The sequence below is a fragment of the Synchiropus splendidus genome, chromosome 3, assembly GCF_027744825.2.
Source record: "Synchiropus splendidus isolate RoL2022-P1 chromosome 3, RoL_Sspl_1.0, whole genome shotgun sequence".
Lineage (NCBI taxonomy): Eukaryota > Metazoa > Chordata > Actinopteri > Syngnathiformes > Callionymidae > Synchiropus > Synchiropus splendidus.
The window spans coordinates 10666426-10692996 of NC_071336.1; the positions used below are offsets into that span (position 1 = coordinate 10666426).

General features: G+C 44.8%; 4 protein-coding genes across 4 annotated transcripts in view; 2 read left to right on the forward strand and 2 right to left on the reverse strand.

The window, feature by feature from the left end:
- On the forward strand, positions 1 to 2610 carry rpl34 (ribosomal protein L34). Its single transcript, XM_053861120.1, has 5 exons — positions 1 to 60; positions 433 to 502; positions 565 to 664; positions 2323 to 2426; positions 2494 to 2610. Exons 2-5 carry the CDS (start codon positions 438 to 440, stop codon positions 2576 to 2578), a joined length of 354 nt encoding a protein of 117 aa, XP_053717095.1. The 5' UTR covers positions 1 to 60; positions 433 to 437; the 3' UTR covers positions 2579 to 2610.
- An 801-nt stretch (positions 2611 to 3411) lies between these two features.
- On the forward strand, positions 3412 to 6472 carry ostc (oligosaccharyltransferase complex subunit). Its single transcript, XM_053860130.1, has 4 exons — positions 3412 to 3599; positions 3708 to 3801; positions 6017 to 6214; positions 6291 to 6472. Exons 1-4 carry the CDS (start codon positions 3461 to 3463, stop codon positions 6307 to 6309), a joined length of 450 nt encoding a protein of 149 aa, XP_053716105.1. The 5' UTR covers positions 3412 to 3460; the 3' UTR covers positions 6310 to 6472.
- A 156-nt stretch (positions 6473 to 6628) lies between these two features.
- etnppl (ethanolamine-phosphate phospho-lyase) lies at positions 6629 to 13680 on the reverse strand. Its single transcript, XM_053861185.1, has 13 exons — positions 13546 to 13680; positions 13321 to 13439; positions 11363 to 11522; positions 10697 to 10771; positions 10532 to 10625; positions 9184 to 9300; positions 8834 to 8916; positions 8547 to 8772; positions 8320 to 8474; positions 7940 to 8029; positions 7692 to 7822; positions 7553 to 7605; positions 6629 to 7481 (listed from the first exon to the last, which is right to left on the reverse strand). Exons 1-13 carry the CDS (start codon positions 13647 to 13649, stop codon positions 7410 to 7412), a joined length of 1479 nt encoding a protein of 492 aa, XP_053717160.1. The 5' UTR covers positions 13650 to 13680; the 3' UTR covers positions 6629 to 7409.
- Positions 13681 to 15737: 2057 nt separating this feature from the next.
- Positions 15738 to 26571, reverse strand: part of LOC128755587 (collagen alpha-1(XXV) chain) — a 38120-nt gene continuing 27286 nt past the window's right edge. Inside the window, exons 16-34 of the mRNA XM_053859325.1 lie at positions 25997 to 26041; positions 25883 to 25927; positions 25378 to 25455; positions 25194 to 25217; positions 24578 to 24622; positions 24460 to 24504; positions 24303 to 24383; positions 24172 to 24234; positions 24060 to 24110; positions 23931 to 23957; positions 23770 to 23850; positions 23457 to 23492; positions 22286 to 22339; positions 21847 to 21900; positions 21637 to 21663; positions 21174 to 21227; positions 19454 to 19540; positions 18044 to 18082; positions 15738 to 17851 (exon numbers count right to left, since the gene is read on the reverse strand). Coding sequence (XP_053715300.1) covers positions 17849 to 17851; positions 18044 to 18082; positions 19454 to 19540; positions 21174 to 21227; positions 21637 to 21663; positions 21847 to 21900; positions 22286 to 22339; positions 23457 to 23492; positions 23770 to 23850; positions 23931 to 23957; positions 24060 to 24110; positions 24172 to 24234; positions 24303 to 24383; positions 24460 to 24504; positions 24578 to 24622; positions 25194 to 25217; positions 25378 to 25455; positions 25883 to 25927; positions 25997 to 26041 — 939 coding nt within the window. The 3' untranslated portion in view covers positions 15738 to 17848. The remainder of the gene's footprint in view (positions 17852 to 18043; positions 18083 to 19453; positions 19541 to 21173; positions 21228 to 21636; positions 21664 to 21846; positions 21901 to 22285; positions 22340 to 23456; positions 23493 to 23769; positions 23851 to 23930; positions 23958 to 24059; positions 24111 to 24171; positions 24235 to 24302; positions 24384 to 24459; positions 24505 to 24577; positions 24623 to 25193; positions 25218 to 25377; positions 25456 to 25882; positions 25928 to 25996; positions 26042 to 26571) is intronic.

Genomic DNA, 26571 nt, shown 5'->3' on the forward strand with positions numbered 1-26571 from the left:
GTAAGCTTAAGCTTCAGCACTGAGCGCTCCTCCTTCCTCTTCCGGTTTTGGCGACTACAGGTATGGCGTTCAGGCTTTGCCCTGACAATATGACAGAAAACAATCCACATCAATCCTTCCTTTAGAAGTACGACAGAGCACATTCGAGTCACATATATTAATCGGGGTAGTAACCAGTTACTCCGATCTTAGGTAAGATGTTGAATAATAAACCCTTTCGGTGATATTCGGCCAACGGTTGAGTCACGGACTGACGCCAAACCGGCGTCCTAATTAATGTAATGTCACAAATGTGTACTTGTGGCAATCTCAATTTTAAGCATTACATTTGGTCGCGTTTGTATTACAACACTTCTCTATTCAGTCGTCTCTCCGTTTCACTATCTCTGATAGCCACGTTAGCATGCTAACTTGTGTGTGTTTGTGTTCCAGTCATCATGGTGCAGCGCCTCACTTACCGCCGTAGGTTGTCCTACAACACCGCTTCTAACAAAACCAGACTGTAAGTACAACGAGACCTTTCAACCGTCTCCCGTCGTGTCTAACTAACGGCTCTTGTGACAGGTCTCGCACTCCCGGCAACCGGATCGTGTATCTGTACACCAAGAAGGTCGGAAAAGCCCCCAAGTCTTCGTGTGGTATCTCGCCAGGAAGACTGAGAGGAGTGAGTGCCTTATCCTCCAGCTGAGATGTTAAACTGTGATATATAACTTACTCTTGTTGAGCTCTGCTTGTCATGAGCATCGGTGCCTTCATCAGCATATGTATTCATCTCCTCATTATGAAATGGAATTGCATATGTTTCAGCAGAAACACCCAGTTTAGACTGCTGTGAACTCTGTAGGGAGTTCTCAGTCCAAGTGCTACTCCATAATATTGATGCCGCAAAGCACTGTGATCTTGAAAGGTTTATTCATTAGACACTGCTTCATGGTGACCTTTGTGTTTTGAAACACTGCAACTTCTGCGAATGTCTGAACTCAAATTGCATTATAGTAATAGTTAATAGTAATAATTAATAGTTCGTTTTGATTTCAACACTTTTCAAATGTGAAACTACATGTTGGCACCAGTGAGTCTTTGAGTCCATTATAGTGTTGTGGCAAATAAGGAGAAATTTGAATGCTCACGTATTTTGACCTCATCTGGGACTTGATTTTTAAATGGTATTCATCTTGTCACTGACTAAAGCGTAAATAGTGAAGTACTGCCTTGATGATGATCTTCAAAGCTGTAATAATAGTGGATTGACTGTAACGGACACCAATTAGATAGTTTCATAAATATGCCTAATTAACAAATATTCATTTTCTCCAAATGTATATTAATGAACTTTCCTATTTCTCTTGCCATAAAGGATTAAATTGCCACTCACAGGACTGAATGCAATAAAATTCACATGCGCTTACAATCACCATGATATACGTTCAACAGTCATCGTCAGGTGACGTCCATGTGCTCAGCTCTGACTTTATATTTGAATCATGTTTTGTGAGAGTTGTTAAGCAAAGCCACCACTTAATTTGTGATTGTATGAGTTGAGGAGCTGGATTCCTCCCACAGAGCAGCAGGTTATGTTGTCTGGTTTAGGTGGAGTCGATGCTGTCGCTCTACGCAGACAATGTAGCTGCGTGCGCAGGGAGTCAGACATTGTTCAGCCAGAGTGTACTGTAATGGACTCACTCCTTGTGCTGATTGTGCTTGCACATGCCTGGTTTCGCTCTTCAGTTTAGACTTTTCTCAGGTGCTAGATGTGCAGGATTGATGCAAAATAAGAGCTTATCTGTGTGGATTGAATGACTACTGCTGTCAGTGTATACAGAGTCCCTCTACTGATATTCAATGTATCTGCACCAGTTTTGTTCTAATTGAATGTGACTGACCATTTGCTCATGTGAACAAACATTTACTGAACACTTGTTAGAAACGTCAGCTCCTTTTGGAAAAGTAGTTAAGGTCACTGTCAGTTTAAGGTTGGAATCATTAGTGGTGCCATTGCAACAGTTGTCATCTGTCATGCCAAAGGTGACGTGGAGGACTCCATGGCCATGTTAATCAGCACATCCTGACTTTGGCGTATATGATGATGATGCAGTTGTGCATGTGTGTTTGGGGTCGAGTGCCCCAGATAATGAAATCATGAGTGACATGCGTGTCCTCCCCAGTGATGCTTTACATAGATGATGTCGTGATTAGAGTGCTTGTCTGCTCTTCAGAGTGACAGGTGTCATGAATGATAACGTTCCACATTGTCACATGATTGACTGCGTCATCACTTATGAAAGTTGAAGTGGTCTAAGCCCTTGATTTTTTTTTTTGCAGATCCGCGCCGTCAGACCCCAGGTTCTGAAGAGGCTGTCAAAGACCAAGAAGCACGTGAGCCGGGCTTATGGCGGTTCCATGTGCGCCCAGTCTGTGCGTGACAGGTAACTGTGAAAGCGTGAATGACCTCTCCTCAGGTGGACTTGCTCTCATGTGTGCACTTTTGTTTAGGATCAAGCGTGCTTTCCTGATCGAGGAGCAGAAGATCGTCATCAAGGTTCTGAAGGCTCAAGCTCAGAGTCAGAAGTCCAAGTAATGTTTGTATTGAGAAATAAAAACTAAAGTTCATCTGCTTTGCCTCTTTCCTGTTTCTACACTGAACATGTATTTAAAGTGCGATACTTTGAAGTAACTAAAAGACAATACTAGAAAGTAATACACTGTATAGCGCCTCTACACCAGAGGTGTCCAAACCGGTCCTCAAAGGGCTGGGATGGTGCTGGTTTGTGTGCCAACTAATGAAGCACACAGCTTGACCTATCAGGTGTGTGAAGACTGTAATGGCCGATGGTCTGTCTGGTGCTTGTTTTTGGTTTCACCTCATTGGTGTGCGTGTGTTTCATAGGCTGGAGCACAAACCTGCTCTCACTGCAGCCCATGAACAGTTTGGACACCTCTGCTTGTTGGTCATGCCCGATTGCTTTCTTTGATTTGTGATCAGAACACACTGGAGGATGTGGATTGGAGTGGATCCATCTCTGAACATTAAAGCTTTTGGGGACAAAATAATTTGTCAAACCACCAAGCGGGAAGCCTAACTTGAGCCAACATAGCTTGTTTTTTTCATAACTTGGATGTTAATTCATAGTTGAAATGAATTTGTGGAGCCGAGGACGAACGTTTGCATTTATTATGAAAGAGCGCCATCTATTGACGTCAGGAAACACTCCTTCATGGAGCGGCCATTCAGTAGTGCATGGTGCGGTTTTTTTTTTTCACACTAAAACTCACTAAAATCTTCTCACTAAAATTTCATTAGGCGCGTAATTTCTTAATCGTGCGTTTTTATTAACGTACAGCAAATTTTGAAAGCAACGTATATATAGTTTTTTAAAGCAAACCCCGCCTCCTCGAACGCGGATGCACTTCCGGGACACGTCTTCTTGCAGCAGCTTCGGAGCCGCTGTGTTTGGCCGACATGGAGACTCTGTTCAGTTTGCCGTTCACTGTTCTGGAATGTCCGAACATTAAGCTCAAAAAGCCGTCATGGCTGCACATGCCGTCTGCCATGACCGTGTACGCCATAGTCATCGTGTCCTACTTCCTCATCACCGGTGGTAAGATGCGCCAGCTAAGCTAACTTGAACAGAAGCTGTGTCTAAGCTAAGATTCCCGTGGCTCTGTGTGCTGTGTAAATGATTTCTGCATCAATCTTCTCTCACCAGGGATCATTTATGACGTCATTGTGGAACCTCCAAGTGTGGGCTCCATGACCGACGAACATGGTCACCAGCGGCCAGTCGCCTTCCTGGCATACAGGTACAAGACAGTGGTGGCAGACGTCACTGGTGCCGGTGATGAGTCTTCTCGTTCATATCCTGTGTCTGTAACAAATGGACAACCACAACGCTAGTGCCCATGTTAGCGTCTCGATATAGCGTTTATTTCTCAAAACGTCCCATCAAAGTCAGAGTGTCGTGTCTACCTTCAAAGTAGTAATGGACGTCTTTCCATCATGTCAAATATGTGAGAGGATGGTGTTGCTACCAGGTGCTCTTCAACGCTACATGCAAAGACGATAACTGTGATAGACGGTACATATTTAGATGTTGTCCAAAACTGTTGAGAGAGAGGCTACTGCTACAGCTGTTAAATCTAGGGCTGCAAGGACCAGTCGACTAGTCACAGAGATCGCTGTCATAGGCGAGCGAGAACATCACCAACATCCAAAGTGTGGAAACGTTTCACAATATATACATCACACACTAAAGTCAGATGCGTGATTTGGAGACATCCCCATACAGTGTGCCTCGGTGTCTGCCATGCGTGAACATTTGTTGCGGGTTCCAAGGCTCCTCAGTGAGATGATGAGTAAACCACGGCCAGGAAGTTATGGTGGCTGCTTGAATCCCACGGATCACCGGCAAATTCAGGAACACCAGCAGGCTAGTCAAAAATGTTTGTTTTATTTCCACATTAGAATCTAACAACAACTTGAATTCCAGTTTATAGTGGACTTTAGTGCTATGCATGTTCAATTCACAGACAGCGTCTTCATGAGTTCTGCATGTGCATCCTGAGTGGAGCGCGACTGTTCACCCAGTCATTGGTAGCAGCCCAGTTGAATTATTATATTACTATTAGGGGTGGGATTCGGTTTAAAAAACTGATCTAATTAATTAGTGAATTTGTGCCACAAGAAGCCATATTTTTCAATTTGAATGAATTTGGTATATTAGTGAAACTAATGATGGACCCATACATACATTTAAACAACAAAATATTATAATAATAGTATAATAATAGCATAATAAATCGTGTTGGTGACTATATTCAAGTTCTTATGTCACCTTATTTAATTTATTAGAATTTCAAGTCCATTCAGTATAGTGGAAACCCTGGCCATTGTGTAGCGAAAAACATCCTCCATGTTGTTGTTGTTATCATCATAGCTGCGACGTGTCCTGTGCATCAGTGTGATCAGTGGACCAGGAACTCCTGCAAGCGAGTCCCGAACCCATGCGCTGTGCTCCCGTTTCCGAGCACAATTTTCCTGCCGCTTCCAGCTGCACACCTCAGTGTTCTGGGAGTTTGAGAAGTTGTATTTGAACGATGTTGTGCGCCCAGACAGCGATCAGACCCTTTACTGCCCGGCATTTATCATGTTTGTGTGGAGTCGCACTGTACAGGTAGTTTCCGGCATCTAGCGCTGAGTCGCCTGAGGCGAGAAGCTCACCACTTGCTGAGAGTTTCCTATTTCTCCTGCCGGTATCATGACTCACTTGTGTTCACATCTCGGACTTCTGAGCCAAAAGAGCTTTGTCTCGAGACAGAACCTGCAGTGTGAAAGCGCTGTTACAAACGTTCCTTGTTGTCTGGAGAGCAAACTGTTAAATTAAATCAAATCGATTAAATGCTTAAATATTTTAACACGTTATTTTTGTTGTAATTAATGGTAATTAACCTGTTAAAGCCCTACCACTAATTACTATTTAATAATTTAGTGTGAATGTGTTTGATGTATTAATGCGATGAGCGATTTATTTCTGCATTTATCTTCATGGATTAGAACATCTGTGGTGGAAGAGGGAAGGAGAACCGTCAGTGGCCTGTGGTTTAATGTGTGTAGGACTTGCGTACAGTATAAGAGCCATGAGCCCGTCTGACTGATGTGTGGGTCCTTGTGATGCTGCACATCTTATCTTCTAGCAGTTCCCTCTCCAGAATTCCACCACTTCAATTTCAAAATGAACATTCCCTGATGTGTTTGAATCACATGGATGTTTTCAAAAGCAGCTTCTCTTCAGTTGAGTATTTGATATTGTAATGTAGCCAGTAGTCTCACTTAACCCTTCTGGTCACTGTGGTGCTCAGAAGACACACCAATGGTCTTCTGCACACTGTGACCCGTGCTTAGTTCCAACAGTGGAACTCGGCAAAAGCATGGTGTCAGACGTTATTATTGTGTCAGTGGTTTGGTGCTATTTTAGCACGGTGGTGATGCACAGTCATTGAAGCAACTCCCTTGTTACAGGGTAAATGGCCAGTACATCATGGAAGGACTGGCCTCCAGCTTCCTTTTCACAATGGGAGGACTGGGCTTCATCATCCTGGACCGCTCCAACGCTCCCAACATTCCCAAATTGAACCGATTCCTTCTGCTCTTCATCGGCTTCGTCAGTGTGCTGCTCAGCTTCTTCATGGCCCGAGTGTTCATGCGCATGAAGCTGCCGTGAGTCCTTTCTCACACACACACGCACTCAGCAGAACCAACACAGTTCCTGACACTCGCTCTGTTGTCTCCTCAGAGGTTACCTGATGGGCTGAACTGACCCTCGATGGTGGCCGGTGCCATCATCACTGCAAACAGCTGTGACCCTCCTCCATTCTGGACTGTAATAGAACCCGGCCATGCCCATGAAGAACGCTTGCTTTGTAAGGAATTTGCCGGGCGAGTTTTTGTATGAAGTCCAATAAATGTTCATTTTCACATCGTGTTTTCGACCATTGACAACTCGACTCACCTGAGACGGTGTGAGCCACTTGATGGCGCTCTCTTGGCACCACACATTCAAGTGTAGAGGGAAGTGATCGCTTCAAATCCTTAATAAGTCATTTGAGTCCTTGTAATGGTAAAATACTCTTTAATTATTCGATACATTCATACGCCAGTGTTTTCCATAAGATTTCTAGAACCAAGTTAAAATGTTTATTCGTGATATCACATTCATCAATCCCAATCTTCTTCATATTCATCTCCCATCTGTCTGACTTTGTCTTCAATGACTCAACAACAGTCATGAGGCGCGACTGAGTCTGACCCTGGAGCAGTGTGTGTTAGTGTGCCTTGTTTATCCTACCTTGTGGGGACCAATTCTTGACAAAACACTACCCATCTATTGTGAGGATGGAGACTTCAAAATGACTGGGTCATTTAAATTGGGTGTAAGTTTGGTTCAGAGTCCTGGTTAAGGTGAGCCATGTGTTTTGGAGGTTTAAGGGTGAGAGACGGCTGGGGAAAGTCAATGAGAATGTCATTGAAAAACCTCACAATGTCCCCACAAGTATATAAATACTAGACCGAGTGTGTGCCTAGGTGAAGCCATGACAGTGTTGACGTCTGCTTCGCACCTGATCAGGTCAGTCTCCGCACCAAAAATACTGGGAGGCATCAGATCACAAACCTGTTCGCTTATGCGCAGGTTGCATTCACACTAGTGAGAGTCGTGCACACGACACAAGATGGCAGCACTGAGCACCGACGTGGTGACTTCCACACTTCGAGTGGTGTTGAATCAAAAATAATCATACAAAAATAGAATCTCATGTATATATTAAAACACAGTTGATCACATGATGATGGCCAGCTCAACCAGAATCGGAAGCATTGACGTGTAAACCTCCTCGAAAGATGGAGCCAGAGACTGTTACCTCCTCTGTCTTTTAGAGGGGGTGGTCACCAAACTGTGTTCTGATTTGCCGTTCTGCTGATTCATGGTCTGGGATTAGAAAAAGAAACGATAAATATTCAGTACATCTCTGACAGAAAATGCTTGGTAGGGGGACTTACTTTTCTTTTCCCTCCGTCTTCAGTGGACTTCAGCCCTGTAGCCTCTTCCAGGTCTGCCAAAATAGAACATTTTGAGTCATGATGGCTGACGTGTGTTGTTAAGTTACTCAGTGAGTGCTTGATGTGTCTGGAGTCAGACCTGTCAGGATTTGGTCGATCTTCTCAACCACCAGGTCAGCATCTTCTCTGCTGAAGCACATGGGAGGTTTGAACTTGAGCACATTGCGATGAGGCCCGTCAGCGCTCAGGAGGATCCGCTCCATCTTCAGCCTGAGACAAACACCAACTCAAGGTTTGTCGAAACCATGGCGCCGTATGAAACCAGTCTTCACCAAAGCAATGACAGACTGGTTACTGTTTTGGAGGCACTGGTGCGGCGCCACTCACCGGTAGATAACTTCCTGGGCCTCAGCTGTGGCAGGGCTGAGCGTGACTCGGTCCCTCACCAGCTCCACCCCAACAAACAGCCCGCGACCTCTGTGGTGGGGGGGGGGAGAGACGTTTGAAAGGTCTATTCCGAAGAGGTGATTTCTCACTGTGGCCAGAAAGTTGCTCTACGGGGACAACACAGTTGTCCAGCCGTGGTAATTGCTTCAGTACTGGTGGGTATGACCCTGGTGAGACAGGACAGCCCTGTGTTTCTATCCCTGCACTTCTTTGGCTGGTTCTTATTCTCATCTCATCCAAACAGCTGCTCCCTCTGGCTCATGTAGTGTGGCCTCTCACAATTGAATCAGAGCAGGAGAATCCACACGAGAAGACGATACCTGACGTCGCCCACTAGGGGGTGCTTCTCTTTCTGCTTCTCCAGCAGACCGGTCAGGTACCCTCCCACCCTCAGTGCGTTTCCCTGGAGATCTTCCTTGTCAATGACGTCGAGCACAGCGAGACCGATGGCACATGACACCGGGTTGCCGCCGAACTGAGTTCAAACACACACACACTTGAGTGTCCCGAGTCCTTCAGCCAGGAGCGAGGGTGGCAGGTCTCCTACTGTGTTGAAGTATTCCATTCCAGAGGACATGAAGGCCTCGGCCACCTCTCTGGTGGTCACCACGCATGACATCGGGTGGCCGTTGCCGATGGGCTTCCCCATCGTGACAATGTCTGGAACAAAGTCATCTCCCTGGAGCTGGAAGGCCCAGAAGTGGCTGCCGACACGCCCGAAGCCCACTTGGACTTCATCGGCAATAAAGACGCCTCCAGCTTTACGGACGTGCCTGTTGGAGGCAAAGCGTTTACGGACTCTGAGAAACACTGAGACGTGTGCTGGGTACCCACGCTGCCACCTGCTGGAAATAGCCTCTGGGCGGAATCACCTGGCCGCCGCAGCTCTGCAGCGACTCGGCTATAAACGCTGCAATCTAGAGGAGACAAGTGCAGATCATGGATGACCAGGGACTCACTCTGGCAACGGCCAGGACAGATAGAGACGCTACAGCACGTCCAAGGTCACGTGGAGTCTCAGCCATTCCAAAATTATACAGTGTATCCCAGTGCGCCACTGAGCAGGTGCACCAGTATTCCGATCTCAGGAGAGGCAACTGACTCACTTCACCACAGGGGGGCACCTTGATCAGGGGCACACAGTCCTCACTCATTCACTCCTAGGAAACAGAACTTGAACATGCCATTCCTCCTTTCTCCTGAACACCATCTATGATCTTTTTAACATCGTCTGCATAAGCAGTCGCCGGGTCCTCGTGGTCCGCTCTGTATTTGCCTCGGTACACGTCTGGACTCGGCGCCTGCAGGAACAAAACCTTGGTCAGTGATAATCCAGTGATCACCTTTATTGCACTGCACTTCATTTATCACTCAGCGGAACTGATAAGTTTCTAATTGTGCAAGCGGCAGCGAGTCCTCTTGAACTCGATCCAAGTCAAACAGCTCCCACGGTGTAGCTGATTTATCATCTTTGACAACTCTGCAATTGTCCTCCTGCAGTGCAGGTGGGACTCGTGTTGCTTTATGGTTTCTTCTTGCCTTTCGCTTATATGATTTGATTAGATAAAGCCTTGTTTGTTTGGAGACACTGGCCGCTTTATTGCTGGACCAGAGGACAGTCTGTCGTACTTTGACACCGGGATAAGACCATAAGCATGAACTGTGAACTTGAATAGAGACGATCAAACCTGCACGAGGGAGTTCATCATTTTCACTCTCACTCAGTGTGTGTTCAGTCCTATCCAAACTAGAAATATTGACTGTGTTCACAAAGGCAAAAGGGCGCTGGTATTGTCCTCTTCAAGTAGGAGCCATTGTCCAGCAAGGCTACACAGCCGCTGCCTCTCCAGCCTGGTGACCAACTTCATGTTAAATCAGTTTAAAAAAATGATTTTGGACAGAAGGGACAACAACAGCGGAGTCAAGACACATGAGTATTTACTAAAGCGAAACTATTTAGACGTTCACAGCACAAAGTGAAAAAGTTCTTCACGTCCTGGCTATGTGGGATTTTGATTTGACTTATGGGATTTTGTTAGTAAGAGCTGACTGTTGTGTCTTACTCTCTTACATTCCATTCCTTTCTGTCATGTTTAGCGTTACTGCTATACTTATGTATAAGTCTACTGTGTAGTTTTTCCTGTTTGCCTAAATTTCCTTCACCCGTGGGTGGCTCTCCATTCATTACCAGCAGCATGTTCCTGACCCAAATGCCAAATAATCCCGCCACCTGCCGTGCCCAACCTCTTTGGACATTCCTGTTTGTGGTAAGTTTGAGTTGTTGAAGACATGACTCAGCTTGGAGTTTACTCCTAAACATCTGCCAGCTCCATTGTGATGTGATTGAGCAGTTCCCGCTTCAGTTACATGAATTGTTTGTACTGCATCAGGACGATTGAGTCTGTTTCTGTGGCCACATTTGTGTCCATGCCCTGCAGTGATGGTGTCACCAGTTCTTTTGCACGCTGCTCCGTGTACAGGTGGCGCTGCTGAGTCATGAGCATTTAATAGTGTGCAGAGACGGACACTCACCACCTGGACAAATTCATTCCGCTCCACATCTGACAGTTGCTGGAACTTATAAGGGCTAATGTCGATGAGTGATGAGACGTGGCCGTGGTAGGCGCTGTGGACACACGCACAAACACCATCAGCGGACACTCGCACACAGACGATTAACCTCTGACAGAGCAGTACTTCTCCAGCGTGATGATGTGTTTGTGGCCGCTGAACTGCCAGGCCAGTCGCAGGGCCAGGTCGTTGGCCTCAGATCTACGGGGGCACAGGTCACTCCCAGTTACTCAGTCACCACAAAACACACAACAGAAGCCCCTACACACAAGGATTGAAGCTCGACTCAGATAGACCAGGACACACCTCTTTGGAAGTAGTGACAAAGCATGAGGAGAGGCACAGTGCTGGGAGTGAATTGTAAAAACAATTTTGGCTGTTTTCCAGTATACAGGATAGGAGGATAATAATTCCACAGCAGATAAACCTGAGTGCTGCTAAGATAACGGGCAAGTGTGTGTGGACGCTTCTCCTTTTGCGTATCAGCAGTAGTACGTGCTCAAATATAAATGTCCCTGTTTTCATTTTCCATATCAGTTTATCCTGCATAAAAAACAGTAAAGTATTGACACAACAGCGCACTAATTTGTTTGTTGTCTAAATCAATTTTTACACTTTTTTTTTTTTTTTTTACAAATTTGCATACTTGGGTTGGGTGTGTGTGATGAAACACATTCATTGTATTCATTGCTGCTCCAGTGAGTCCTTACACACAACACATCCACCAACGCCTAGAATCTCAGCCTGAACTGTCACAGTTGTTGTTGTTGTTTGTGTAGCTGCTTTGTTTACCCCGAGTTGACAAAGTAGCAGACAGACAGCTTGTCTGGCAGCGTCGCCTGCAGTCGCTGCGCGTACAGCGACAGCTTCTCGTGAAGGAAACGTGAGTTGGTGTTGAGTTGTTCCATCTGCTGAGCTCCGGCCTTCACCACCTGTGGGTGGCAGTGGCCCACTGTGGAGCAGAGAAACAAGATCAGAACCGTAACTCTTTAATCAGGACTGATGCCAGTCAAAAATCAATGCAGCGAGCTTTTACCGGTTAGTCCAGAACAAACTGATGTTGGTAGGTAGGTATTGCATGAATGCATGGCCTGAGAATGAACTGGTTCACCCTGATGTTTACCCCTTCAGAGAACTTTCAAAATGCGTGATGACACAATGCAAATAAAGAGATGTGAGGCAGACTGAGTGGAGAGTGTAGTAAACTTTTCAGGGAATGCAAGCGCGTTCACTGTAATCTAAAAAGAACATGTTAATTTAATATTTCCATTTCATAACTTGCAGGTTTAAGTGTGAGCGTGACCAGACGCAGGCTCTGGTTTTCAGATGAGCCACACTACACTGAATCTTCCTCGAATGAGCAGCGGTTTCTACGTCAAATTCCTTCAAGACCTAAGCTAGCTTGAGGCTAAAACTGGTCCTCTAGACCTCAGGCTTGACCAGAGTAGAATGGCTCAGAAAAAAACTAGTTATTTACAACCTCATGATATAACAAAGGGAAACCAGATCCACATTTATGTAGCAGGGTTCGGACAAAGAGGTGGTCGGGGTCAATAGACATTCTTCTGTCAACGCTCTCCTCTCACTCAAGAAGGCAAGATCATTTGCATGATACAGTCCCGAAACAGCATCTTCACCAGAAGTGACGAGACCATTGGCAACAAAAGTGAGACAGAGAGAGGGACAGACGGACGGACAGACAGATGTCAAACAAGCAAAAACTCAGAGACAACTAGACAGTGTGTCACAGTGCACTTGTGTGACAGGGTTACATTACAGACAGCATTGTTGTGGAGACAGACGGCATAATAATAACAGTATGTTGAGTGTTTTCCCATTAATACAGACTCAACCTCTCCCCACTCCACCCCAGGACACAGAGAGTCAACCAAGCGCATGTGCACAAGCAGGAACCACTATTGACTTGTTATTGAACGAACTGAAACAAGCTAGCACACACTGTACGCTGGAGGTTTGTCCTCAGTGCGATTTGAACCTCACGACAGATTCACATTGAATTCATTAGATTTCGCCTTTATTTGCCTTATTGTCAGTGGTGGCCCTTCAGAAACACATAATAGCACCTGCAAGACGCCACATGGTGGATTGTATTTTGCATTATTGATTTTTGATGACTAATCATGACAGTTTTGTAGGAGTGGGAGACTGTATGAGCGGCTCAGCTCATCACAAACATGGAGTGATCATTCGCTACTGTCTGCTGCACCCCAGGTTTGGTGATGGCAACTCCCCACAAATTCAGTAAGAACTATCCATCTGCTTCCAATAACTGTTTAGCTGTTACCATGTTATGTGATTCACTAGTGGGCGGAGCACCTGCTGATGGACCCACAGACCCGTGATCCAGACCTGAGTGATCCACAAGTGCTTCTGAAGTTGTCAAACAAATATGCTTAGTATTCATGCACTATTGACTATAAATGTTTTGGTTTTTTTGCCGCTGTTTATTTTGACAAAAGTTATAAGAAACAGAAAAAAATAGTATTAATTCTTTCTGTTTCTCATAACTTTTTAATACTTACCTGCTGATGAGAAAGCTGCTACTATGTGTTCTGTGTTTTGATTTGAAATATATGAATGTGATACAAGCACAACCGAGCGCAGGATTTTTTCTTTGTCTGTACAGGCTGTATGTTCATTTATCCAAGTGTCAATATGAGCGATTGTGTGCGTCAGCGCGCCCTTCTCTCTATGTTACACTTGAATTGAGTGAGTGTGCGCGTGTTTACCATGGGCTACGTTGTTGATGCAGTCCAGGTATCTTTGGCCGTTCTCGTCGTACATGTACTGACCTTCGGCCCGGACTATCATGAGGGGGTCCTGGCTGAAGAAGATCTTACACGAGGGTCTGCACCAGTGATGAAACGTTTTGAATCAAAAGACTTCCTCTCGCAACACAACTCTCTGTTGAAACTGAACTGACTCTCACTCAAGACAGTGACGTCTTGACTCACCCAACATGCTTCTTCCTCAGGTCGATTGTTTTGTTTTTATCCATCTCGCCTGACGTGTCGATCTCTTCCTCCTTCAACTGTTGGAGACGACCGGAGTCCCTCATTATACACGCGCACGATCTCGAGAGCGCGCTCCCTCTCGCCCTCCCTCCGGTAACAGCAGAGGTGCGCCGAGTGGGCGGGGCCTCGTCACTCAATATAGAACACATATTTTCTGCTTTGTGTCGCTTCACATTTGAAAGCTAGCAGTGAGCCCTACACAGAGTCAAGTGCTAACGTATATTTTCTTTTGCTTTATATTTTCTATATTTTTTCATAAAAGTTGAGCCTAATAGTAATAGTAATGATAATCCTAACAGTTTGGTTAATATTTCTTCACAAAGTCCCTGCTACCTCACGGACTTGAACAATTTTTACTGTCGCTTCGAGCTGCCAGTAAGTCGGCCACTAAGACGAACACAGTCACTGATGAGCGATGAGGCTGCGGGTCCGGACAGAGTTTCCCCTGCCATCCTGGAGCATTGTGCTACTGAGCTGGCTCCAGTGTTCACGGACATCTTCATTGCTTCCTTGGTGTCCAGTCATGTTCCTGCCTGCTTTAAGTCCTCCACTATCATTCCTGTTCCCAAGAAGGCCAGGATCACAAGACTGAATGATTACAGACCGGTGGCACTGACGTCTGTGGTCATGAAGTCCTTGGAGGTGGTTCTGGTTCTGTCCCACCTGAAATCTATCACCGTTTCTCACCTGGACTCATTGCAGTTTGCCTACAGAGCCAACAGATCTGTGGACAATGCAGTGAACCAGGCCCTTCATTTCGTTCTGGAGCATTTGGACTGCCCAAGAACCTATGCCAGGATCCTGTTTGTGGACTTCAGCTCTGCTTTCAACACAATTCTTCCAGCTCTGCTTGAAGCCCGTTCAGCGTGCCTGACTAGCCGGAGTCAGCGCGTGCAGCGGGGGGCGACTGTCTCCGACACTCGGACCCTCAACATCGGGTCTCAGGGCTATGTCCTCTCTCCATGGCTCTTCTCCCTCTACACCAACTGCTACACCTCCAGCCACCAGCCTGTGAAGCTGATCAAGTTTGCAGATGACACCACCATCATCGGGCTCATCTCAGATGGAGATGAGTCAGCTTACAGGGGGGAGGTGGAGCGGCTGGTGTCCTGGTGCAGCCACAACAACCTGGAACTCAACGCCTAGAAGACAGTGGAGATGATCACAGACTTCAGGAGAGTCACAATTTCTCCATCCCCTCTCATGTTGGCTGGTTTACCCATTCCTATTGTAGACTCCTTCTGCTTCCTCTGAACCACCATCACTGAGGACCTCAAATGGGAGCCAACCATCAGGTCCCTCATCAGGAAGGCCCAGCAGAGAATGTTCTTCTTCAGGCAGCTACGAAAACTACGACTGCTGACGAAGTTGCTGGTGGAGTTATACACAGCCATCATCCAGTCCATCCTCACCTCCTCTATCACTGTCTGGTACAACAGCGCAACCTACAGGGACAAGAGCAGACTGCAGCGCATGGTGCGTTCTGCTGAGAAGGTGATCGGTTGCAGCCTGCCACCTCTTCAGGACCTGTATGTCTCCAGGACCCACAGACGTGCAGGTCGGATCAGAGCCGACCCTTCTCACCCTGGTCATGGACTGTTTGTTCCTCTTCCCTCTGGCAGGAGGCTACAGTCGATCTAGGCCAAAACCTGCCGTCACAGGAACACCTTCTTCTCCTAAGCCGTCTGACTGTTAAATGATGTTGACTTGATCAGCCTTTGTTGTTTGTGGGTTTATTTTATTATGCTTTTGTTCATGACAGCACTTTATTCCAAAGCACTTTCCTAGTTGGTGGGATCCCCACTGACCATGGCAATAAAATTGATTCTGAATTTTTGTTCTATTTCATCTGAAGCCTGTCAGTTGATCCCTTTAGTTTCACCCACTTAACTTTATAGTTAATAAAACACTTTATATTAAAATGTTTTAGATTTTTAACAGTAGCGTTAGCTCTTTACAGACTGCATTAGCTGGGCAGTCAATATTGAACAAAAGGAGCGGGAGGGGTGTTGTGGTTTGGAAGAGTTTATTTAGAATCATTTGGCTCCAACAACGTCAGTCGTATCAAAGTGTGGGAAGAGGAGGGGCTTCCTCACAGAAATGAATCAAGCAAAAACCCTTATGAGTCACCGTGAAATTCATCTTTGCAATTTATTCATATTCCATTGCTTCTGTACAACACTGAAGGCGTGAGAGCATCGTCCCAACAACAAACACACCGAAATAAACCGTAGAAATATTTTGGCACTTCTGCTCAAGAGCAGAATCAACAAGTGAACACACTTGCAGTAATCTTCAAAGAAACTCAATAAAATCAATAGAAAAATAACTGCACATGCTAAAGATACAGCACCGAGAGAGGACGGATATGGAAACAAAGAAGTAAGAGTCAGTGGACGCGTCCGCTGGTGTCTGTACACGAATAGTGGTATTTACAGTAGAGACATCAACCATGATATAAATTGCACTTCTTGTCAAAATGAGCACGATTATATTTATAATCCACTATACACAAACTCAGCTACATTCAATACAAAGAGACGTAGAACAGTGATATTTGTCGTCGGGGGAAATGGATCCAAAGCTTATGAGTTCTTGGTCTGGAGTGTGTTTTGTTTACTTTTCTGATAAGGTTGTTTTTGTTGTGTTTCCATGTGAATGATGAATTTCAATCAGCCAACATTTTTATGTTGCTGCCGAAAGTGTGACTCTATGACAGAAGGTCCTGTGTGGTTTCACATACCGTCAGGGTGCAGCTTTTCTGTTATCTTTGTTGTGTGTGTGAAACGGTTATGTGCCTTCGTCATGCTGCATTTCGTGTGTGTGAGACCTGTGAGTCCAGAATATTAGCTAAAGCCAAACATGATCGGAATGCTATTTAAAATGTGTTCATACAAGTCATATAAAAAATAAATAAAGTTAAACAAATATGCAAAATATTACACAAACTTCATAAACACTGACCCCAGACCGACTATCTGTCGCATATATATTTGACAGTCAATCACAAATAAAATAAAAAAATCCACTGACATGATTTTGTTCCATCGGTCAGGAATGTGACTTCACATGGAAGCTAGACCCCTGAACATGAATGAGATGATCAGCAAAGTACATCACCTCCACAAAAGTTTGATGCCCTTTCAAAATAAAAGCTTATTTCCAACACTTCCTGTCAACAAAGTGTACATGCAGCTTGATCGATACAGCATGTCGACAACAGTTGAAGAATAAAACAGGAATTGAAAAAGAAACAAAAAGGAATGCATCAAACCTTGAGGCACCAAAGGCTTCAAACAGAAATCTTAAGAATGAGAGCAACATTTGACGCTAAAGAACAAACAAGCAAAAACTCTCCAAGGGTTTCCTGTCCGCAGCAAAGTTTCCCGAGAATCAGCTCCTGGAGACTCAGCGGCCGCCGAACAGGTGGACAATCAAAGTGGTTGCACCTAAGAGTTCTGCTCTGGGTGAGGAGCTGACATGTGACCAGGATGTCGGTCAGTCAATCAATCAATCAATCATTCCAGCAATCCTCCTGACGACTCAGGCGACCAGCCACGGGGTTTGGCCCTTTGGAGGATTGGAGGAGGAGAGCTGTGACTTTTGTTTGTTTTTCTTGCAGAAGCCAAGACGACGAGCGAACAGTGACACATTTAAACACGACGACAGAAAAACTCATGCCACTTTTTTTCCTTTTAGTTGTTTAGAAAACGACGAGGTGAGTCACATGAAAAAACTCAAACCTGTTTTGGCCGAGGCTGCGTCCACAGTGCCACGCTTCCGTATACGAACCTTCAGTGCTATAACGCAACATCGGCACCTTTACAGTGACTGCATTATCAACTGGGCTTGTTTTCTGCATCTGTCTAAACCTTCCCTTTCATCTTCTGCTCCTTTCATGACACTCGTGTCTCACACACACTCGCTCTCTTGACCAAGTTGCACCAAGTTAGCACTCAGTTTTCTAAAAATAATGAACACTCTTCACGGTTCCTGTTCAAACTGTGCCGTCATGATGTGGACGCAGCCTCAAGGAGCCACCTCTTCCGCTCATGTCTCTTCGGACCAGAGGCACTGCTCTCCAGTCCAGAGTTCTGCTGCTGGCTGTGCACTCTGTGTTCACACACACTTGACTCTTTTAAGATTCATTGCCATCAAAAAAAAAAAACCCAAACAAATCAAATGAAACTATAAATAGCATCATAGAAGCATTATTTACAAAGTCCATGCGTGTCTGGTTAGATCACTGCAAGACAAGAACACACACAGTGACGGTTAGTTCTAGTGCACACAAACTGTTGCTTGTCTATGTTAGTGTGCCGGTCAACCGTTCAATATCATGAATTATTATTCATAAATAAGCTCATAAATATAAGGTATCAAACCACCATGTGTGTCTCTACTACAACAGCTGTGTGTGATCAACGCAGTCACATACCTTCTGCCAGCATCCTGGCATCGGTAACCCATCAGGACCCTGGAGGAAACAAAAACAGATCTTAGACCCTCTGACAACATTACACACTGAATCATTTAGTCTCACACTCAATTTAAATGATTTAATAACTATGATATAACACGGTGGATTTACAAAGTGTAAAGGAAACAAGTTCATCACTGAATATAAACAAGATCACCATTTTAGCATTTTTATATCATAAAGAAAACCAGATAAACCTGCGATAGTTCTAGTGACATAATGCTGAATGAGCCTAGATTAAAAACAGAAACATTTAAATGAACTGAAATAAACACAACATAAAATATCGCACAGATTTAACCATGTACTTTTAAATAATAATTTCTTGAACAACCCATTGTTATTGGTAGTATATCTATATTTTTGTTGACATATATTAACAAGTCATCATGAAAACCAAAAAGGAAAAATAAAAACAAGTGCCAAGAAAGGCGTCAAAATATGGTGGTCTGGACCAATTGGTACACAGGAAGGGGAGGAGAGTTAAAGAGCTAGAAGGATTCAATGGGAGTTATTATAGTCAACAATAAATGTTTCATTTCAGATCGACGCTACAGTCAGTTAGTTGGCGTGTGGCGCCGTTTTTATCCTGAAGTTAGAAAAAGCATTGTTTCCATGGTTACCGCTGAGAGCGAAACATGCTTAGTTCATTGTCATGGTTGCTGAAGTGACATGCTTCACTTGTTACCATGGTGACTTCCAGGTTTAAGCATGCAGATATAGTTGCTTATGGTGCTGTTCAAACTACTGCATGGTGAGACATGGATGGCTGACATGGATGCTTCAGTTCATCTCCATGGTGATGACAGGTGTAGTCATGCTTGTTTAGCTTCACACGTGTAGTTCAGTGCCACGGTTATTGAAGGTGTCAGTCATGCTACATGTTTATGAGTGGCGTATGACAGATGTGTTTTCTTTGCGTAGTGACTTCAGCGGGTTGGGTGCTTGGTTCATTACCATGGTTACTGAAGGGGTGAGGCATGCATGGGTAAGGAAAAAGAGAAATACTGTACCAATTGGCAAGGGGCATCCAGCCCGTCCAGACCTGGCTGACCCGGTTCCCCCTTTTCACCCTTAAATCCCCGGAAACCCTGTTTGTAAAGATGACCTTGAAGTGTTACTGAGAGAAAGACGGACCCTTACTCTGGCGCCCGTCCACCACGACGGACGCAAGAGGTGGACGAGGAGGAGCTCCATCTGCTGACACCCGCCAACTTCAATATGATATACCTCCACAACTTAGGTCGCCCTGATAGTCTAAAGTCTAAAGATACTCTGAGTTGAGGGTGTCAGGTCAGATGAGGGCGAGATCGTCCTCGTTTGGCCCGGAAGGCTGGAAGGTCACTTCCAGCTCTCAGGCAGACATACCAATGGGCAGGGAGCATCTAATCCAGGGGCACCCTGTTCTCCTTTCTCGCCCTTAGGCCCTTTTTTGCCCTTCTTTCCCTTCTCCCCCTGAAAGTACAACCAAGTCAACATCATCATTGGGGACAGGGGTGCTCTGGGAGGAGAGGGATCACGACAGGGGTCAGTGTTAGATTCAGGGATTGTCACGCAGGACAAGGTGTTCCAAAGATTGGACCAAAGGGGAAGTATTACAGGAAGGAAGTAGAAAAGGGCACAAAGGATGAGAAAGAGTAGCAGGAGAAGACATGGCTTTTAATAAGGGCAGCATTAACCAGCTGACTACGGGACTTGACAGTGGGTTAGCCTCCCTAAAAGCATGCACTGCCACTACCACAGCCCAACCTGTGGGAGAAGGCCAGCAAATCTGATGCCTGTGATCTGGTCAAGGAGGCACACAAAGTGAATTAACCCTCTCTTCGTAGAGCCCTACACATCACATCAAATACGTTCCAACATGGTCATAAACATAAAGTGTGGTCGAGAGGCCACCCTCCTAAAGTGTGAGACCACCCTGTTACTTGAAAGAAACAACGTATTTCCATGACAGTGCAAGTGGAATGGGACGTTCAACAGGTTAACTTATGAATGTCCAAACAGGAGTAAGCATGGGTATGTATGGAGCACTCATAGCGCAAGTAAATATATCATGGATAGGTGACTTTGAGGCAATTTGGTAAGATTTAAAAAAATAAAAACAACTATGGTCAAATCATAGCAGGAGTAAAAGATGATCACTGTCAAACTGAAGAAGACTGTTTGTCAAATATCAGTCTACATGAAGATGATCTGCCTATTGAATCCCTTGAACAACAATTGTTGTGGGAGATGCAGAGAGAGAGGGCTGCATGAGAATTATGTTGCGTGAGCCAATGCAATAGTGTTCTCAACAAGGGAAAAAAGTGACAGTAAATTCCTGCTCGTAAATGAGCTAAGCCTCTGATAATACAGTAAAAACATTCCACTTCACATAACAGCATAGAGAATGAATGTCACCCCTTTAAATGGTAAAATATATTTGTAATTGTTAGTCAGGTGACAGGTTCCTCTATGGAGAAAAGTGGATATTTGCACATCATTGTAAAATTTGTGATGAAAGGATTTAATGTTAGGTATGAGGCAAACGATAGTAGTTTAGTTGTCCTTAAACACGAGAGGGGGATTAGATGCTGAGGTTAGTGCAAGAGAAGATCTGTCATTCAAGTTAAGTCAAGCAATAATGTCAACTCTCGATAAGAGCAGCATCAGTCACTTGTTCAGAATCCTGTGAATAACAGCAGAGCAGTCTCAATCCTAACTGTAAATATTGAGTTCCATCGAGCTAGAAAGCTGTCAGTCAGTTAATAAGCAACAAAAGAACTCTGAAGTGAGGAGTTTCAGCGACAGCCAAAAGTGCACACACACACACGCACACGAATGTCGGAGCCTGATGTCAATGGACGCAGCTGAAAACACCCTTCAAGCTTCACAATGAAATTGGATGATTTGGAAAAAATGAAATGATGAAGCGTTGAGATGACAGATGATTTTCATCACATAATCGGAATGTTGGAAAGTATATGTAAGTTAATTCCATAACTCTGCATCATGTTCGCTGTCCAACCAATTCATCGCAGGCCTCACAGTCCATTGACATCAGCCATCTAAGACTGTTCATGACTTGTTGCATCTCATCTACATCTACCTTTTCTCCTCTTTCGCCAGCTTCACCTGGCTCTCCCTTTGAGCCTGGTAAGCCCTGAAAAAGCACAACTGGAAATCATCACTTTGTTTGGACACAAGTACCAAACCGTTTGGGAAAGATCCTCATGACTACAATGCTGAGGGTAGATTTAAAATGAGCTAGACTGACGTTTCTCTCACTTACGGATTACACAGCAGGTATATCATTTACATGACATTTTTACCTAAAGAGGATCAGTGCAGATGGAACAGCATGTAGCAACCAGTGCCTTGCCTAAGGGCTCACACTGTTTTGCTCACTGAAGTTCAAACCCTTCACCAACAGATTTCAAAGAGTGATATACAGTACATGTGCAATGCTGTGTCCTGATGCACCCCTGACATGACACAGGTGATTCTGGCTAAATATGGAGGATGTTTTCAGGACTCAATATTCACTGCACTGCACAAAGAGAAATACTTACATCCAGGCCTGGTGTTCCAGCCGATCCCTGGAAGCAGATGTACATGCATAATGTCATATGACCACATTTGGGACATTAGTGCACGCAACAGCAAAGCATTGCACTAGATTGCTGCTAGAAACGTTCATAAACATGTGACATTTGCTCATTTATGGTTCATACTCTGACCCGGATCATCTAAAAACTTTTGAAAATGATTTATTGACTTACAGGAAGTCCATACGGTCCTCGAGGTCCTGGTTCTCCGGGAGGTCCACTCTCGCCCTGACACAAGAAAGGGTGTATACTGTTACTTTCAAAAAGAAGACCGTATTACATTGCTATACAGACCATTAACACTTCACCAAATAATTGTGAGGTATGAAAGGGTCATCCCCGGTCAGACCCTCTGATGGATATTTATTTATTGGCTTCGCCAATCTGAATAAACTGTCATTACCTCCACCAATCACGGAAATCAGAGTGTGAATGTAAATGTGAAGCTTGGCGGAGGTACGCAGTGTCCCAGTGCCTTTCTAGTTGTGTTGTGAGTCAGTTTGAACCCAAAATGGGGAGGGGGCGAGACAAACACGTATCTTTACTAGTTCGGAAGGGTCGACATGCAAGTGGTAAAGAGGTTTATGAAACACTTATGTAAGTTTGAACTCACTCTGTCTCCCTTCGGCCCGGCAGGACCAGCCGGACCTAATGGTCCATCAGCTCCCTAAAAGAAATCAAATGATCGAGTGTTGAATACACTTGTCATTATCATAGCTGCAGTAAACACAACGAGACGGACAGCTACTTCACTGCCTGTACAGACATGGCGAGTGGCCTGGAGTACTTTTGCAAATGCGATAAAAGACAGACAGGTCTCGCAGGTTCTCCAAAACCTGGCAGCTCAGGCACATGAGGTGACACACCTGTTGCGTGTGTAAAAGGATATGTCATTCCTTCACACATGTGTGATGACAGGCCGAGTGCATGAAAAGCGTCTGAATACTAGCTGCCAGAGAACACTCATTGCAAGTGTACGAACACAGCAATATTACAGCTAGTGTAAAGGAGCAAACCTATTTCCATAGTGTTACACATATACTTATACGCAACTGCAAGAATATGTGCAACAGTATGCGACCCACAGTGTTTGAGTTTACCAACACCAGCTGTGATAGTTACAAACATGTGAAACAAGTACCTTCACACTTGTGTAAGCCGCAGTCACACAAACATGAGTTACAGGTTAAACACGCCTGCTCCAGTACATGAACACATGCCACATACAGATGTGCAACAGCTCAGACTTAAGAGCCCGGCTGTTACAAGTAACGCGTGAGTGTTAATGCTGATTAATATAGGACAGACAATGCCTTGCAATAACAGTGTCTCTGGTCAGAACAAGTGTGCTAATAACAACAAGGGTGAAGAGAGAAATGTCAAGGAATTGGTTGAATGGAAGCTTGCTGAGGTGGACGTGACTGTGGCGTGTCAATGTGGTGGTGAAGATGTTGTCGGGAGGCGGAGTCTGAGGGTGTTCTGATAACAGAAGTGAGTCAGATGTGGTGAAGGAGGGACGGTGGGAGGACGATGGCTGTAGAGGTGGATCCTTCCGGTGCGAAGCTCCCTTACTGTATGTGTGTCAGTAGTGGTGAACATGTATTGTGATGTCAGTAGGGTGAAGTTGTCTAGAGAGAGACATACTGTATCAGTCGTGTGTTTTATAACTGTGCATCGCCACTGAGGATGTCTGTGGTAACTCCCAACTGAAGGCAGTGAGATGGTCAGATGAAGATATGGACAGAAGTTCAGGTGTTGAAGCCTCTCGCTCAAATTGCACTCACCCTGATTCCAGGCTTGCCGTCCAAGCCAGAGGCTCCCTGCGTGGTTATGGAGGTATGAGTGACATGGACAAGGCGAGATTAGTAACCAGGTGAACACTGTTATTAGGACATCAAGCTCACAACAACCTAATAATACAGTGAGATACAGCTGCTGGTGTAAATGTGAGCCAGGCAGATGAAAAAGAACAGAGGAAACACTCAAGGGACAAAAACAAAATCCAGTAACAGGCGTTAGGGGATAAATATGGACCCGTCGTGAGGCAGTCAGAGAAACCAGTGTAGAAATGAGGCAATGATGCGTCGTGGTACTTACAGGAAGACCTAATGGCCCTCTGTCACCTTTGTGACCTGGCTCTCCACGTGCCCCTTTCACGCCATTCAAACCAGCTTCCCCCTACAAAATGGGTAAAAAACACAGAAAACTCTCCTGGTCAACATCGAACGATCCTGAAGGGAGCAACACTACACGCTTACCTTTGGTCCAGGAAAACCATGGGGGCCCTGAGAGCAAAAACATCTGTCAGTTTGGTGCAAATATCCAGTACAATATGAGGCAAAGATACCTCTCACTGTTTTAACTTGCGGGAGAGAAAAAAAACTCACCATGGGACCTGGAGGCCCATGAGGGCCTGGTGCTCCTGGTTGTCCAACAATCTGCACGTGCAAAATAGTGAGTTAAACCTGGAACTGCACTCTCTTTATGTTTTCGACTTACTGAAGGTCCCTGAGGGCCAGGTAGGCCTGGGTCGCCCTTGTCCCCCTTGGCACCATTGACACCCTGAGTATAAACATGCATGAGGCATGTATATTCACAATGGTGCTTAGGATCATGAAAGACATGCTCACAGGTAGACCAGGTAAACCAGTTGTTCCTTTATCCCCAGAGGCTCCCGGCATCCCCATGTCCCCTTTTGAGCCTTTATATCCCTGAAACAAGGAAACGTTGCTCTGTAACTAGGACAAAATGCCAAGTAAGGGGAAAGATGTGGCGAGACTGGCTCACTCTTTCTCCATCGAGCCCCGGAAGGCCAGGAAGTCCACGATCACCCTGTGATGGGTTGATATCAAGTGTGAAACATAGACGAAAGACAACTTAAAGAAGGATGGGCCTTGATAGTTACCTTAATACCCTGAGCACCAGCAGGACCTGGAGGACCAGGGGGGCCCTATAAAACAAGACTTTTGATTATACTCACATGGAAGTTCAGCAATAAAACAGTTAACAATAGTCAATTAAGAGCTAGATTGGTTAGATTTTTAGTCTAAATTCAACAGGACAACACAAATCAGGGACATCTCGCGCCACTCAGACAAACCGGCTTTATCCAGCAAATGTCCATGATTTCAGTTAACACAAAAGACAAATGTTCAAATGCATAATCTTCGACACAATACTGCAGCCATGTTGGCCGGCGTGCTCAGATGTCACTGTAGCCATCAACGCGCCGTCAATAAGAAGAGTCGTAATGTTGTCAGTAAATTGTTCTGTAACAAACTCATGAATGTTTATTCACAAACAGTGCTAACTGCACTCCCTACTGGAGGAAAACAAGGTGATCTCATCCTGGGTTTTGCTTGCACTGACTAACTGCCACTCCCCTGTTCTAAGAGTTGGTTGAATAACTTTGACACTCTGGAGCATCAAGGCAGTTTCAGAAACATGCAGCAGCAGATTTACATGGAAGGTCAAGGGTGGGGCCATGCAAGAACGACAACACGGCACACAGGGACAATTACCGTCACTGTAACAGTTGTTATCCTCTGCGGCAGCAACAATGAGAAGAAGGAAGAATAACAAAATAAATACATCAACAAATAAAGCTCCAGAGATAAAGCCCAAGAAGTTTGGAATAACTGACGAACAAAATGCATATTGCTCCTTTCTTTGCATGGGTAGCTCGTGGCTGGAAACAAGTCTTACCTGAAGAGCTTCCTGAATGTTTCCATTGTAGTCGATGATCTCAGTGGCTCCTTGATCCCCTTTGAGCCCTGGGGGACCCTGTTCAAAACATAAGGTGCATATCATCTGTGTGAATCTCACCTTTTGAACACTTCTATGATGAATCAATCTAAACTGGAGCTGTGTTTGTCAGGGGTCAAGAACTTCATCATGCCACAAGGTGCTCGCAGTTTGGAATCAAAGTTGTGTTCAGGTTCTCAGTAGGTGGAGGGAAATGAGGGTTGGATGTTTCAAGGGCCGTGTGTTGTCACAGGGTTGTTGTTTCGAGTGAAAGGCATTAGAGTTGTGGAGAGGTAGGTAGTTTGCTAAACTAGGCTGAAACAGATTAAGTATAACATTCAGAGAATCCATATTCAATGCATGCGATCCTCTCAATACCAAATATTCATTCTGAGTCAGTGGTGCTGAATAATGATCTGTCATTGACGATAAAAGCCAAGAAGAATATTAAGAGTTTGGTTCTCACCCGAGGGCCAGCAGGTCCAAGGTCTCCTTTATCACCTGTCTCCCCCTGTAGTTCAGGAAATACATTTAAGATACATTGTGTTTTAGATTTACCATTTTTTCTAACTTAAAATACCTTTGAACCTTTAAAGCCAGGTGCACCGCTTTCGCCCTGGGATCCCTGAGAAGAGAATTTGGTCAGTATATTGTTGATCCGCTCAGGAGGTACGCTACATACTAAAGACGACATCTTTTTCAGCCACACACCATTGTTCCAACAATGTATTTAAATTAAACAACAATTGCGAATGGGGAACACATTAACAATGAATATGCTAATAATTTTCCTATTAACTGTTAAAAATCAGTCATGATGGTGCTGTTACAAGTGAACTTTTTGGTCGACCATTCCAGGATAGAATATAGTCAGGCTTACCAACAGGCCAGTAGGCTGCTAATACACACATGGATAAGTGGTTTCTTTATGGTAATGTACAGTATGTTTCCCAATTTAGAGTATAACCTTTAATTCTCATCTTTAAAAGCACACATTCTTCAATGATGATATTTTGTAAAAGCTTGAACAAGTAAATGGAAATCGTGGCGATCTGTAATTCCCCAAAAAACAGTTTCAAGGACAAGTTTCCTTGGGCTCTGTATTACTTTTGAATAGACCAGAGGACAAGTTTCCTTGGGCTCTGTATTACTTTT